The sequence below is a fragment of the Rattus norvegicus genome, chromosome 8 (genome assembly GCF_036323735.1).
Source record: "Rattus norvegicus strain BN/NHsdMcwi chromosome 8, GRCr8, whole genome shotgun sequence".
Taxonomy (NCBI): domain Eukaryota; kingdom Metazoa; phylum Chordata; class Mammalia; order Rodentia; family Muridae; genus Rattus; species Rattus norvegicus.
In genome coordinates this window covers 72,215,614-72,231,683 of record NC_086026.1, presented here as the reverse complement: position 1 = coordinate 72,231,683, position 16,070 = coordinate 72,215,614, and the positions used below count along the sequence as shown (strand labels likewise).

The window sequence follows — 16,070 nt, the reverse complement described above, 5'->3', positions numbered from 1 at the left end:
CTTCCCAAGAGACCCGTGTCTCGAGTTGTCCTGCTTTCACATAAGGCACAGAGCCACAGGCAGTCCTGACACAAAGGAATGAAGGTCTTCATGGTTAGAGCTCTGTACGCTACCTTTCCTGGAGTGTTCATGGGTACTCCTGGGTATCCTGGCTAGGACGCTGGTTCCCACGGTTGACTTCAGGGCCTCTTAGGTTCTGCCCATGACCTGGTACATTTCCTTATTCTGTTATGATCACAGCAGGTCACTTGAGCAGACCATCCTAGTTCCTTCAACCTAACAATGACCGGGACACAAGTTGCCAGGAGCATCAGAAAGGCATGCTTACTCTGCAAGGCCTCCCAGACCCTTGGGTGTGGGATAGAAAGCTGGGGGTTTGGGGATTTAGCTCAGTGGTAGAGCGCTTGCCTAGGAAGCGCAAGGCCCTGGGTTCGGTCCCCAGCTCCGAAAAAAAGAACCAAAAAAAAAAAAAAAAAAAAAGTGGGATAGAAAGCTGGGTCTCCCCACTGCTCAGCTGACCTCTAATGTTTGTCTCCACTTTGGTCTGGCCAGTGAGCTAGAAATGAGGATTCATCAGTAGAATTGTAAAACTATAAGAAATGAGAGCAAAACAAAAGATGAAACTCCAGAAAAGAAATGGGCATGTCAAAAAAAAAAAAAATGGGCATGTCTGTGTGCATGCGCTATGCTTATTGTGTGCCCCGTGTGTGTGTGTGTGTGTGTGTGTGTGTGTGTATGTGTGTGCGCGCACGTGAGGGGGTGCGGGGGTGCACGGGCATGCGTGCGATATGCTTGTTCTGAGCCTATGTGCACAGTCTTGCTGTATGGCTATGCTGTATGCTTGTTGCACTATTTGTCTGTACAAGTGTGTGCATGCGTGTACACACACTCTGTGCTTGTTACCTGTCCCCATCCAACCTTGGCTTTATGTTAGAAAGGTTGAAGGTTGTTCCTGCACCCAAAAGCAGACTGGTCTTCTGGCAGACTGTTCTTTTAGAGAAACACTACCATGGAAACACCAACTCAGCAGGCTCTTGAGTTGCCACGCATTTATTTTCAAGTCATCATCGTCATCTTTGTGAGGTCCAAAGGCTTTGAGAAGTACAGTGGGTGAGGGGGATGACGTTGCAGAGGCAGCCCGTCCATGCTGCAAAGGGCTGGGTAATGTTAGTACGGAAATCCAGACAGACCTCCTCTTACAGGCAACCAGTACATGGCCACATCATTTATTGGTATTCACCCCCTGCAGGGGTTGTGCCATGTGGTCTTACTGCTGTGTTCGCCATCTCTAGACTTCCCTTACAAAAACCTTCAGTCCAGGTTTTCAGGCCCCGGAGGCTGTCATCCTCTGCTCCCTTGACCTCGGCTCCCTAGTAGTCTCGCACGGGCAGGGTGATCCTCTGGATAAACGTGTCATATTTCACTTGGCCGTTAGGTTCGATGCCCGCTTCCTTGAAAAGCTCATCCACTGCAATAAATCACATTACTGTTTCAATTTGGATCTGCTGAGGTTAGGGGACTCCAGAAGTCTTCCCTGAGAATCTGATGGACTGTTCTCATGGACTGCAGTGCAAACCAAAATGGGAGGAGGAGCTGCTTAGAAGAACCCAGAACGTGCCTTTCTGCAGGGCCCAGGGTCTGAGCACAGAGTAAGACTGGTGAGGCTGCCTTGTACTTGATTTAAATTTTTTTAACATCTTTTTTATTTATGGGGGATGGGAGTATTGTGCATACCACACGTGTGGAGGTCAGGACAGCTTGTGGGAGTCAGCTCTCTCCCCACCATGTGGGTTCCAGAGATGAAACTCAGGTCAGCAGGGTTGGCAGACCTCTGTCTGTCTTTCAAGAAACCTTTAGCATGGATGTTTTACCTGTGCAGTCCACCCTTGTAACCTCCTAATCACACGGGCATTGTCCACGTCTCCAAACACAGTCACACTAATCCAGGCTCACACCTGTACCTCTCCTCCATGTAAGCCCACCTCTCCCCTTGCTGTCCCCCTGCCAATGGAATACTGAGTGGCAAGTGGCCTGTTACTCTATAGTCAACAAGCTGGCTGTCACTCTATCGTCTAGTCTACAAGCGAGCTGTTACTATTGTCTCAATAAAGGAATGGGATGAGGAGAGCACATGGCCAATATGCACCTTGGGTTGGAGTTGGATCCCTATCATTAATTTGAAAAATGCATCTTGTCACGTGCAAAAAGTAAATCCAATCGCAACTGAAGTTCAGAGCATCCAAGTACCTTGTTCAGGGGCTAGAAAGTTAGCCTAGCAGTTAAGAGCACAAACTACTCTTCAGAGAACCCTGATTCCATTCCCAGTAGATGTGGGCTCACAACTGCCCGTAGCCCGTTCCGGGCACCTGTGTGCATATATGTGCAAACACAAAGTCTTCTTCTCTACTAGGTTTTTTGTTTGTTTTGAGAGGGTAGCACTTCATAGACTGTATTGTGTAGACCAGGCTGGCAGGCTGGAACTCAGCAGAGATCAGCCTACCTCTGGCTCCCCAGGGCTCAGAGTAAAGGCGTATGCCGCCACACCTGCCAAGCAAAGTCTTCTTGAAAGTGGAATTGCTTTCTAAACGATACTAATTCAGCCAGGTATGGTGGTGTGTACAGCGTTAGTCCCAAAACTCTGGAGGAGGAGACAGGTGGGTTTCTGTGTTTGAAGCTAGCCTGGTCTATACCGTGTCAGACAGATAGGCAGGCAGACAGACAGAATGTAGTTCTCTCTTTTTAAACCCGGAGGTGCTCTATGAGCCTGAGGAGACAGATGTATCTTATTTTACAGAAAAGCTTCTAACCTGCTGCCAGTTAGTGAATTGCCAGCCACAGAGAACGGTCTAAGCATCTGCTCCAGCCTCGGTGACAGATCAGTGCTGGCCAGAAGGGGGCAACACTCTCCAGCTGGGGGATAGTTGTGCTACATGTGTAAAAGATGGTTTAAAACAGAACATTTCATGATTCTCACCTTGGAATCAGTGTATGGGTACCTCGTATTCCACTGAAAGCAGGAGGGAAAGCAGTCTCCATCAGCTCCTTCCCATTGTCCTTTGCTGGCTGACACTGAAGGAAGTCTAGGGGCCTGAGTATCACTGCAGACAGATCGCTAACCACCTCAGACAGCACTCCAACAGTGCCATGGAGTCTGGAGCAAGGGCAGGCCAGTTTTCCCCTTGATATGAAAAGCAATTGCGGGGTTGGAGAGATGGCTCAGCGGCTAAGAGCACTGACTGCTCTTCCAGAGGTCCTGAGTTCAAATCCCAGCAACCACTCGGTGGCCCATAACCATCTGTGATGAGGTCTGAGAAAGCTACAGTGAACTTATATATAATAAATAAATCTAAAAAAAAAAAAAATCTTCCAGAGGACCTTAGTTCAATTCCCAGCAACCACATGGTGACTTAGAACCATTACAATTGGATCTGATGCCCTCTTCTGGTGTGTCTGAAGACAGTGACTGTGTGCTCACATACATAAAATAAATAAATATATTTTTTTAAAAAAAGGAAAGCAAGTGGGGCTGGGGATTTAGCTCAGTGGTAGAGTGCTTACCTAGGAAGCGCAAGGCCCTGGGTTCGGTCCCCAGCTCCGAAAAAAAGAACCAAAAAAAAAAAAAAAAAAAAAAAGGAAAGCAAGAAAGAAAAAGAAAAAGCAGTTGCAGTAAATGCTTCCACTGAGAGAAATTGGGAGCTGAATCTGCCTGCCAGGCACTAATTTTAAAGGATTTGCTCAGGACCTTCATGAGTGCAGACATCATGAGTGCAGATAAGATCTGAGCAGGCTGGTCCATAGAATGACAGATCTTTTTTTTAATTTATGTATGAGTACACGGTTGCTGTCTTCAGACACACCAGAAGAGAGCATCAGATCCCATTACAGATGGTTGTGAGCCACCATGTGGTTGCTGGGAATTGAACTCAGGACCTCTGGAAGAGCAGTCAGTGCTCTTAACCACTGAGCCATCTCTCCAGCCCCCTGAATGCTCATTCTTGGAGGACCCCAGGGAGGATACCTGACACAACCTCATTTACAGCAAGGGGACGAAACACATTCCAAGGGCTCCCTAAAGGAAGGGCCTGGATTCAAACTTAATTCAAGCTACAACCTGAAAACTCTGCCCTCGTTCGTTGTAATCTGGCCAGAAGTTAATAACCAGTGGGTACTGGGCCTTTTCATCCCTCTGTGCCTAAGCTGAGCCTCCAACTGACCCCAGACACGCTAGCCAGCAACCTGAAAACCCTGGCAGTGGATACAAGGGATGCTGAGAAGGGCAGCCATAGTCAACAGTTGTGTTGGGACCAAGGCTGCCAACAGTGTTAGCAGGCTAGAAAGAAAGACACTGCAAATGCCCCAAGCCTGTCCCTAAAGCTTTCTGGAAAGGTCCAGGCCCCCATCCTGCTCTGAAGCAAGAAATGTAGTAGGCAAGGCAGCCACCTCATACTCTGTGGCCAGGACAAGTTTCTCTTGCTACCCCTGAAAAGCTCCCACATCCCCAGTACCTAAGGCTGCTAGGAGCAGGGACACAATGACCTCTCGATTTGGAAACATCACAGGTGGCTGTGTCAGCCCTGGAGCTGAGGGGCTCCTGCACCCTCCTGCATCCGGCCTCAGCTCTACTCAAGAGCCACTCAGCTGGCCCCTTTTATCAATTGAACTCGTGTTGACAGTGTATTCTGGGTCGTAGCTTTAAGTGTGTATGGCTTGTGTGCACATGTGTATACCTGTACATTTGTGTGGAGGCTCATGTGCAGGTGCACTAGCACCTATGTATAGCAACCCGAGGTTGGCATCTGGTATCTTCCTCTATAGCTCTCTACTTCTATTTGAGGCAAAGTCTCTCTCTAAAGCTAGAGCCCACAGTTCAGAGTTAGTCTAGCTAGCCAGCTTGCCCTGGCATTTGTCTCTGACCCCCCAAGTGAGTGCTGGAATTACAGGCAGACAGACACACACACACACACACACACACACACACACACACACACACACACACACCTGTCCAGCTTTTTTCTTTTTAAAACTTGGATTCCAGGATCCAAACTCAGATCCTCATGCATGTGGGGCAAACTTTACCCATAGAATCATTTCTCTAGCCCCTGCCTTGGGGCTATGTCTTTGACATAGTGACACAACATTGTCACCTACAAAGTTGACATTTATAACTACACCAGTAAAGTTCTAAAAACAAAAATTGTTAGTCATTCTAAGCCACACTGAAACCTTCAGCGATGGCTTCGACAAGGTGAATCCTGGCAGATGCCCCAGCTGCTCACATGAAATTAGCCTCCACTGTTTTCTGGGTCTCCAACTGAACTGTCTCTGACCTGACCCTCTACCCTGGCCCACTTACGCCTCTCCCCTCTGGTTCTGCCTTAAACTCCAGTACAGCACTCAGCCAGCTTGACTTCTCTCAAGCTTCTAGACTATTCATCATCTTGCCGTCTGCACAGCCTTGGGTGGGCTACACAACACTGCCCTCTCCACAGTTCCCTAACCCTTCCCAGATGGCTCAGAGCTGGCCAGGCTGTTACCTTCTTTGTGAGTGAGCTTCTCTCCCAGTTTCATGAGTTTCGACCGCAACTCAGACGCCATGATGTAACCTTTCTTCTCCTTGTCTGTCATCAGCATGGCCAGAAGGATTTCTTTCTTTGGGTCCTCTTGCTTGATTTGCATGTGCATAATGGTCAGGAAGGTGGAGAAATCCAGTTCTCCGTTCTTGTCTAGGAAACCCCACAAAACAGTGAGCCGGAGGGAAGAGTTCTGAGGGGAGCCAGCTCCAAGGCTACCTAGTTCTCAAGGCAGTGCATGGTAAGGGGGACAAAACTGCTCCTTCTGAACCCACCATGGGCCATTCACAGGATAGAAAGTCTCCATTTCATTCTCCCAGCAATCCTTAGGTAACCATGTGTGGTATGGTCTTAGCAGAATCTACAATCTTGGTGAAAGGTCTGTGGTGACCTTGATTATGCTAATTGATGTGAAAGACACATCCATTTCAGTTGCACTGATAGGCTATTTCTCCACCACTGCCTGTGAATTGAGCCAATTTAAGCCAGATTAGATTATATAAAAGGCAGGTTTATTGGGAAGATGCTCTCAGGTGAGTTCACTGGCCCCAAAGATTGAGGCCAGGGGAGTGGCCATGGGGGGAGTCGGAGGAGGGGGAAGGGAAAGAGAGAAAGGGTGTGCCTGCAGAGAGGAAAAGAAGAGTGAGAGAGAGATCAAAATGTCTAGATTATATAGGAAAGAGGCTCTTGAGGAAGGGCAGCCCAGCCCCTGGGCTGGAAAGTTCTGGGTTGGCAAGGTATGCCAGGTCAGGACTGAGGGGTGCTAGGAGAACCTCGAGGCTAGGTCTGCTTTGGTATGTAAATTATGCACCTCAGTCCCTTGTCCTGGGTCCTAAACAAAACAGGCACCATTCCCTAGAGTAGGGGATTCTAAACTGTATCAGAGTGGAGAGTCAATTTGGCTAACACACATGCATTCACTGTTGCTGCCTCTGGCCATGTGATCGGGTGCTTCAAACTGGGGTGGACTAAAATCAAACCTTCTCTCCTTAAGTTGCTTTAGTCTGGTATTTTATCATAGCGACGGGAAGGGGAGACAGGGACACAACTCAGACATCATGAGTATTAATCCCTCCCCCAATCTTGCTTGCTAAGGAGACAGTAACCCAGAGTGTTAGCCATGGCACAGGACCACACGAAACATCCTCCTCTGTTCTCTCCCATGCTTCCAAAATGGAGGGCACTTGGTCCAGATCAGTGCATCCATTCTCCTCGTGGCAGGCACCAGATCCACCACAGATGTCTGAAGCCCTGGTCTCCGCCTCACCACTCCATCCACCTTCCCAGGGCCTTCAAGCTCCACCCTCCTCGAACAGGACAAGGACCCTCACACCACTTTGCACAACAAATAGGAATGCCCCTGACTGCTCTTTCCTTTCTAAGGAAAAGAGAAGCTAATATGGCTCCTGCCCCTTCAGGTTTCGGCCCCCTGGGCCCTGACTGTAAGAGTAACCCTAGCAGATCATGAGAGCCCATCTGAGAGATGAAGATGCTGAGGGTCAAGTGCTGAGGGGTGGACTCAGGTTTCAGGTCAAGTGATCCTTCCAAAGCCACCCCTTTCTCTGGGCTTTGCTTCTCCCCACCTCCCACCCCCCAGTGTCCACCCTGGTGTCCCCAGTATAGATACCCTGGTGTCAAGACACTACTCTTTGAGCTTTTAATTCCTAAAAATAAACACAATTTGGTGTTGATTATAAACGTCCCATATGTTCCAGTCCAAAAAAAAAAAAAAAAAAAAACCTCCCTTAATGACAGTGCAGAGAGCAGCTTGGGCTCAGTTCCCTTCCAGTTTGGCAGCCTTGTTACAGTTTCTAGGTCAGCCAATGAAATCAGAAGAACTGAGTCCTGATCTTGAGTCTTCTCGTGACTCTAGAGCCTAGGCACCTTACTGACTCTGGGAAGCATCTTTGTTTAGGACATGGTTGGATAGGGCCCTCACGACTGGGATGTTTTCACTAAGCACATGCCAAACCCCCTGTGAAATGTTGTTTCCCCATAAATATAGGAACTGTATATAGTCGTACACATCTGTGAGCCCAGCATTTGGGAGGTGGAGGCAGGAGGATCAGGAACTCAGTGTCACCCTGGGCCAGCACAAGGTGAGTTCAAGACCAGCAGGGGGATGGGGGTGCTGGAGAGATGGCTCAGTGGTTGAGAGCACTGATTGCTTTTCCAGAAGTCCTGAGTTCAATTCCCAGCAACCACATGGTGGCTCGCAACCATCTGTAATGGGCATCTGATGCTCTCTTCTAGTGTGTCTGAAGACAGTGACAGTGTACTCCTATATAATAAATTAATAAAATCTTTAGGAGCTGGAGAGATGGCTCAGAGGTTAAAAGCACTGTCTGCTCTTCCAGAGATCCTGAGTTCAATTCTCAGCAACCACATGGTGGCTCACAACCATCTATAATGAGATCTGGTGCCCTCTTCTGGCCTGCATGTGTACATGCAGGTGGAACTCTGTATACATAATAAATAAATCGTAAAAAATAAAATAAAATAAAATCTTAAAAAAAAAAAAAGGGGGGCTGGGGATTTAGCTCAGTGGTAGAGCGCTTACCTAGGAATCGCAAGGCCCTGGGTTCGGTCCCCAGCTCCGAAAAAAAAAAAAAAACCAAAAAAAAAAAAAAAAAAAAAAGACCAGCCTGGGCTACCTGAGACCCTATCTCAAGTAAAACCAGAGAGAAAAACCACTGGGACCAGTGTGAGACCAAGGTCCCCTGTGGAATGAAACACACTATTCATGGCCAGTTTTGACTGGTGAGGCACACTACCACCTCAGGCTTCTGATCTTTCTTTCTCCACCACCACCGCCTGCTTCTCCCAGCTAGGCCCTTCACAAGCCTACCCCGACAACCCACTCACCTATTCCATGAGTCTGCAGGTGCCGCTGCACTTCCCCAGGTGTGGGGCTGGCCCCCAGGCACCTCATGGACACCAGGAGATCTGTGGCCTTAATCTTCCCTCTTTGCTGCTTGTCATACAGGGAGAAGCATTCCTTGTACTCTGCAGTTGGGAGAGGAAGTCAGTAGCAGGCAGTCACCCCACCCCACCCTTCTCCTTCTCTTAATTCCTTTCCCCTCCTCCACGGCATATTGGGGATGAACTGGGACCTTGCATGTGTTGTGCAGGCACCGAAATATTGAGCTCCCCGACCTCCCTATTCGCTTTCCCTTTTGCACCACCTGATCTCCCAAACCCCATAGAGCTAGAGTGTGATGGCCTGTGCTTGAATTCTAGCACTTGGGAGGTGAAGGCAGGGGGATCAGGATTCCAAGGTTAGCCTCCACTGTGTAGTAGTTAAAGGCTAGCCTAGGCTATCTCAGACACTGTCTCAAAAAACAAACAAACAGGGCCAACAAGGTGGCTCAGGAGGAGAAGGGGCTTGCTGCCAAGTCTGATAACCTGAATTTGATCCCCAGGACCCTCATGGTCTAAGGAAGAGCAACTCCTGCAAGATGTCTTCTGCCATCCACAGTACATGTATACACACATACGCGCCCTCACACACACTACATACATAAGTAAATGTCATACAAACATAAAGCTAACAGGTCAAGTAGAATCCAGAGAAAGGTGAATTGATCGTTGACGGTTTATTTGTGTTGTTTTTATTTGTATGTGTCTGACTGAGTGAACACCACGTGTATGTAGGTGCCAAAGATGCCAGAGGGTGGATGCCCTGGAGCTGCAGTTTCAGGCAGCTGTAAGCCTCCCCACGTAGGCACGGGGAGCCTGACTCGGGTCCTCTGGAAGGGCCGCACATGCTCTCAACCCCTCCAGCCCCCACTGAACCAACTTTTAGCACGAGCACATACCAACCATGCATCAAATTTTACCCAGGCTGTCCTAGACTCAAAAAGAATGTTTATCTGAAATTCAAATTTCACAATGTATCCTGTGCTCATCTGGCCAGAGCGTCCCCTCCTTTCCTTCTTCTCTGTTCCTTAATATGTCACTCAAATCTTGGTAGGGTTACCAGACTCCCGGGGACCTTTGCAACATTGCTCTGTCCGCAGAACCAACCCCTCCAGAGGCAAGTGGTGGACAGTGGTTCTCTGATGCTCTCCAGGTAGGGGTTATTATCGTTAGAGCTGAATGTGGGTACTTCACATCGCTGGTCTAGGCCCTGGCTCTGAACTCTCAAGCTGTCCTCCGGCTGGCCCTGGTCCCTATGTGGAACTGCTGGGAAGAGTGCCCAGGGCCTCAGCAGACCTGGCCCATGGCTCTTCCTGCTATCCTTTCTTCCTTGTGCAGGAGCCTCTTCCTCCTCCTGCTGCTGCACAGCTGGCAAAGCCGTCCTGTCTCTGTCCTCTCTCTCTTCCCCTCGGGGCCCCTGGAGGCCAAGGCAAGCCACCTGTGAGCTTGAGTAAGATCCCAGCCCTGCAGATGGAAATTCTGTGGGGGTGAGCTGCCCTAATCCCCTAATCCCTTCCATTTTCCAAAGAAGGAGCTGAAGCCTGTGAGAGGGCCCCGTCTGCTGACTGTCCAGACAAGCACAGTGCATTCCCCCGCATTAGTAAATGGGGCCTACAACAAGGATTAAACAGAGCCCAACCTCTGAGCAAACTGACATGTGTTCTCTTCCAGCATCAACAGACCCAGCTTTTCTTTCTTTTCTTTTCTTTTTTTTTTTTTTCTTCGGAGCCGGGGACCGAACCCAGGGCCTTGCGCTCGCTAGGCAAGCACTGTACCGCTGAGCTAAATCCCCAACCCCAATACATGTCCTTTTATTTGAAAATTTATTTTGTGTATATGAGTACACTATGCTGAGCCATCTCTCCAGCCCATATTTTAGTTTTTTAGTGTATATATGTGTGGGAGTCAGACGGTATCTTGTGAGGGAGTTGGTTCTTTCCACCAGGTGATGGGCTGGGGGGAACTCAGATTGGCTGGCTTGGGGGCAGATGCCTTTATCCACAGAACCATCTCTCCAGAGCCAATTCATCTCTGCAAACCTGCAGAGCCTGATTCCTTGGGGCTGGAATTCCAGGTGGTTGTTGAGTCACCCGGTGTAGATGCTGGGAACCTATTTCCCTATCTCAGGTGCTCTTAACTGCCGAGTCATCGCTGCAGCTGCCGCCCCCACCCCCACCCCACCATCTGCCTTCTAGACCAAGCTCTAGGTCTTTACAACTCTGGGATCCCTGCCTGGGTCACCAGAAGACACCTCTGGCGCCTGTGGGCCCTTGACACCTGCAGTCTTTTCTCACTATGCTTGACCAAGATAACAAGCAAGAACTCTCGGGAAGACCTGGCTTGCCTGAGGACCCCGCTCCTCAGTCCCCTTCACCCCCATCCCCACCTCTCCTGTCCTCTCAGTGTGGCCCCGCCTCTTTCACCACTCTCCATTCTTTCTCCTTGATTTGGACCCCAAGAATGGGGGAGGTGTGCCTCCCAGCTCACTGCTCAATTTTTAACACCTGGGGTAGGGCTAGCTCAGGGCAGAGTTGGCACAGAGAAAGGACTCTTGCTGAAGTAAAGAATAAGTGAGGTAAACTCATCAGGTCGCATCGCTGTCCCTCCTCAGACAAGAAAACTGGGACTCAAAGGTGACTGGCCAGGAAGCCTCTAAAGGCCCCATCCTCTCCCATCCCCATCCAGGCTTCCAACCCCTAAACATTAATGGCCTCCTTCTTGGTGTTAGACACTGGGATACAAAGAGAATTTGCCTTTGTCCTTTCTAGTCGCTTCAAAACCCGTAGGAGAGAGGGGCAGTGAGTCTGTTGTCCAGGCAGAGTGAGGGGACTGGTGGGGCTGACAAGTGGCCTCTAGCTTAGGTCACCCCTTCAAAGACTTTGTTTTCTATTGTGTGCACATGCACAAATACAAGCACCCAAGGAGGCCAAAGGTTTCGTATGCCCTGGGAGATGGAGTTACAGGTAGTTGTAGGCGGTCCTTATATATGCGCTAGGATCCAAACTTTGGGTCTTCTGCAAGAGCAGTACAAATTCTTACATAGCAAATCATCTCGCCAGCCCCTAGCCCATAACTGTAGGTTAGGCTCTGTGCTGTAAAGTCTCTTCACTCTTTCTTCAAGACAGTCCCCTCTGTCTTGGCCTTGGTTTGGGGGACAGGGAGTTAAGGATTCTAAGAAAAGGTACCCCCTTGGACCTATAAGCACACATGCCTGTCACCCCCTCCTCTAGACCAAGCTCTGGTCATTTACATCTCTGGGATTGATCCTTGCTGGTGTAGCCAGAAGCCACCCTGTGGCCTGCTAGACAGTGTCCTGCATCAGAGCTCCATGTCCCTGTGTACCTGCAGTTCTATCTCACAGACAAGGTGTCATGTCAACAACAATGAGAAGGGAGTTATCAAGGCTGTTTCTGTCCTATGTTGGGGCAGGTTTAGGGGCACAGCCTCAGGGAAAAGATAGTTACCCCGTAAAGGTCCGGGGCTGCACTCTGATCTCTCTGCCAGGAACTCAGCCACCAGACCCCTGGCCAGGTCTTGGCCAGGTTCTGTGTAACTTAATTCTGTCTTTCTGGTCTTGGGGAAACAGAACTCTGCTCTGTGGGAAGCCTAAGAACAAGGTGCCCACACTGAACTAGGCAGGAGGTGCCAGCTCAACCCCCAGTTTTACAGAGATTAAGGTCCATAAAGAAATATCCTGCCCCAGGGCATAACCCTGGGTTCTGGTGCCTGTCTGCACTGACTACAAAGCCCCACCCCTCACCTCTGGTTCAGTTACTATGGTAATGGTCTTCCTCCATTAACAGCCTCCCACCCAGACAGGCTTCCAGGCTCTCGGGGGCACTAGCAAACTCACTTTTATGACCCAGTTTGAAAGTCACACTGATATATAACAAGCCCTGGAAGTCAGCTAGTCCATCCTCAGGGCCACCCCCAAACAGATCAACAGCTGCCCCACAGCACCTGGCCCCCAACCTGTGGGTGGGCCAGCTGTCCACCCCTCAGGCCTTCCTTCCTACCAACAAAACCCAGCAGAGCAAATTGCCTAATGAGACACACATTTTGTGGGGAGTTACTAATTAAATAACAAACCCAACCTACCATTAATTTGCTCCTGGGAAAGGAACTTGGCCTGCAGCAGAGAAAGAACAGTCAAAAGGGGGCTTCAGCTGGGGCCCTTCCCACCTACTTCCGGCACAGCCCCTCACTCACCATCCTCAGGCACCCCTGGCTCCTGGAACTGTGTTTGGTTCTCTTTACTCCGGCTTGGAGTCGAAAGTCCACCAGGCTGGGTGGAGGCCTGGTAATAAATCCTCTGCTGCCATGGAGACTGGGCCCTATGCCACGAGAGTCAGATTGCAGCTGAACAGCGGATGCCCCCACCATCCTGAGAAGGTTGCTTGTGAGGAAACCATTGCAAGCTCTCCTGGAGGCCCCTGCCCCTAGAGGCTAGGGCTCTGCAGCCACTGGACAATTTGGGTGTCCCTTCTTAGGAGCTTCTGAAAAGGGGGCTCCGGGTGGGGCTGACTTTGTTCTGATCTGAGCCTGTCTTGGGACCCTTTTCACTCTCCCGAGCCAGATAGCACACACACTGTCTCCCCCCAGTAGTGGCTCTCCAATGGAGCTGCGCTCAGAGACACAGCCTTGGGGATGCACTACAGCTAGGGATCCAAGTTATTTCCTCAGCTGGGATCCAAATCCTTCGTTTCCTGTATGCCTCGGTTTCCTCACCAGATACATGATGGGCTGCTGAGAGAATCCAAAGACCAACACACAGCCATCTACTTCCTAGGGGGTGGGGATGGCATTGGGTGCTGGAGCGGAGTCTTAGGCTAGCTGCTCAGGGGCCTTGGAATTTGACCTGACTTTCCCAGGCAGGAAGTTCGTCTCTCTTCCTCGGCTCGCCCAGTCCAGTATTATAAGCTGCTGACTCTGAATTTCTCAGCCCTCTATTCCTGTCTCCGTCGAGAGACAGGAAGAAGGGTGGCTCCCAGAACTGCCACTGGGCCCTGGGCATGACTAGGTTCTCGAACTCATCTGGAAGTCTCCTTTCCTTCATCCACACTCCGTGGCTGGTTTGCCGGTGAGGCGCTAAACCCAGGCTGGCCCAATTGTCAGCCATTGTGTGCGATCCCATGGGTTGTGTGGGAGCAATGGGGCTGCCAAAGGCTACAGGTGCCAGAAGAAGAGAGGTGAACTCTCCTGCTCATCCAGGGCACATGGACTCATGGCCTCCCCCTGGTCCTGACCCCTCCCTCCATGTGGAATGTTTTTTTCTCCTGAGCCACCTCTTCCTGCTTTAGACTTGAGAATCAAGGTTCTGAGCCCACTATAATGTGGGGTTAGGTATGATTGGGAGGCTAGGTGTGGTTGGGGGCGAGATATGGTAGGGGGCTAGGTATGGAGAAGTAGGTATAGTGGGGGCTAGGTTTGGAGGGGGTGGGTATAGTGGGGGCTAGGTTTGGTGGGGGTGGGTATAGTGGGGGTAGGGAAGGCTGGAGGGTGCAGCTTAGTGGCCGTGGGTGAGTAAGGGAGGTAGGCAGTAAGCGCTGAGAGGTGGGCACAGAGCTGAGGCCCCCGAATACCCTACCTCTGTGAGGGGCTCAGAGGCTGGTGAGACACTTTCTTGAGTTTGAGTAACTGGGTACCAGGGTACTATGGTCAGTCATGTGCCCCTAAATCATTTACTGGTATAGTTTATGAACATTATATCATCACTAGAGAGCTGGAAAGTTCTCCACTCTCTCCAACTGTGTGGTAAGAACCACTCGAAGTGTGTCTGAACTTGGTTTCCTTTTCAGAGATCACAACTCCAGTGGCCAGCAGATGGCAGCCCAGGCATCTCTCGGTGCTTGTGAACTGGTTCGGTGATCCACTGGTATCAGGATTTGTTCTGGTAACTTATGGAGTAGTAGATCTATGAGGAGAACCTCAAAGAATCTGTATGAAGCTTTCAGCCTGCTCAGAATCCACATGGAGTCCAGCTCTTTCCACAAAATAATGAAGACCGAGCCATGTTTAGCTGCTCAACCCCACGATGGACAGGTTTACTGTAAGTTGCACTCTTAAGGAACTGGGTGTTTGCAGCCTCCGCTGTGAACATGATGTCCTGCATCTAATGTCATCCTGCTTAGCCTCAGGAAGCTGTCTGTGCGCTTTACCTGGCCGGGTGGAGCAAGAAGCCCTGTGCAGCACAGGGAATTGGTGATACAGCATGTAGTGGAGCCTGAAGAAAGTGCACCGTGTCTTTCAAGACCCGTTCTTCCTCTATAGCAGTGGTCCTCAGCCTTCCTCATGCTGCGGCCCTCTAATGCACTTCCTCGTGTTGTGGTAACCCACCCGTACAATTTTCACTGCTTCTTCATACCTGTAATTTTGCTACTGTGGTGGATCTGTAATGTAAATATTTGCTATGCAGGATATCCGGTATCTGATCTCTGTGAAAGGCCCAAAGGGGTCACGACCCATGACTGAGAACCGCTACTCTACAGTGTGTGCTTGTATGTCCATATCTTGGCTTGCCCGATGGCTGCCACCAGACTGAAAAGCATTAGAATATATTTTAATTATGTGTATATTTGCATGTATGTATGAGTATAGCAGCCCACAGTCACCATGAAAGGGCATCAGATCCCCTAAAGGTGGTTATAGGCAGTTGTGAGCCACCCCAGGTGGATGCTGGGAACCAAATTCAGGTCCTCTGCAAACACAGTAAACGCTCAAGTCCCCTCTCCAGCACCCGTTTGTGTTGTGTTGGGACAGGATCTCAGGCCCTCAAACTCACTGTATAATTGAAGACAGCTCTGAACTCTTGATCTCCCTGCCTCTACCTCCCAAATACACATCAGATGTCTGTGGCCATACTCAGTTCCCTGTTTGTAGGTGACAAAGGGGTTGTCTCATGGTGTTTCAGCTGGTTAAACAGCTCCAAGGCTGACTACAGAGGGCTGGCGGTGTACACCTACCAGGCTGCACAGTTCTCTGCATGCGTGACCCTCCTTATGAAATGCAGCAGGAAACCCCTCTGGCCCCATTTGGGGCTGAATTTGTTCACTTTATACTTGAAACTTGGCCCTCCCGGCTAGAGGCCAGCACCTCACCTGGACTTCACGGACTTCTGCTGGCTCCGTTGCCTTTTACCACTCTGTGGACTGACACCCCTCCCTGTGGAAGGGGCTTTAGGCAAGGGGCCTTCCTCCCATCCCCCAGGGTACTTTGTCTATAAGGGTGCCAACCAGAGCCCCAGAAGAGCCTCCAGGGAGTGTCCTAGGTTATATGGGGGAGCGGTTCAGGACGCAGTTCAGTTGGTGGAACATTTGCCTAGCATGCAAGCCTTAGATTTGATCTCAGCATTGCATAACTCAGACATATTGTTCATGCCTGTAAGTCCAGTAGAGGATAAAGGCAGGAAGATCAGAAGTTCAAAGTCAGCCTGGACTACAGGACACTAAGTTCCTGACCCTAGCCTTGACTCCATAAATCCTGCTCTCAAAGGAATGTTCTTCCTCTTGCTACTTTCTTATGGAACTGTGTACCTCCCAAGGGCTCTTGCCTCTCAGAGAGTTGGGCACGACAGGGCAATCC

At 50.0% G+C, this 16,070-nt stretch overlaps 1 protein-coding gene across 2 annotated transcripts; it reads right to left on the bottom strand.

Annotated features, from left to right (window-relative positions):
- Positions 1-1,033: 1,033 nt before the first annotated feature.
- On the bottom strand, positions 1,034-12,814 carry Calml4 (calmodulin-like 4). Of its 2 annotated transcripts, NM_001127575.1 has the most exons (5): positions 12,699-12,798; positions 12,588-12,618; positions 8,436-8,576; positions 5,535-5,723; positions 1,034-1,468 (listed from the first exon to the last, which is right to left on the bottom strand). In NM_001127575.1, exons 1-5 carry the CDS (start codon positions 12,699-12,701, stop codon positions 1,371-1,373), a joined length of 462 nt encoding a protein of 153 aa, NP_001121047.1. In that variant the 5' UTR covers positions 12,702-12,798; the 3' UTR covers positions 1,034-1,370. The 2 variants fall into 2 exon arrangements, with proteins under 2 accessions (NP_001121047.1, XP_006243305.1); XM_006243243.4 differs by lacking the exon at positions 12,588-12,618 and having other exon boundaries at positions 1,035-1,468; positions 12,699-12,814.
- Positions 12,815-16,070: the final 3,256 nt, after the last annotated feature.

Coding starts and splice junctions, on each gene's coding strand:
- Calml4 (NM_001127575.1), bottom strand. Junction 8,577..12,587: donor TTCCCAGGAGCAAATTAATG/GTAGGTTGGGTT, acceptor TCCCAACTGCAG/AGTACAAGGAATGCTTCTCC. Junction 1,469..5,534: donor GAAGCTCACTCACAAAGAAG/GTAACAGCCTGG, acceptor GATTTATTGCAG/TGGATGAGCTTTTCAAGGAA.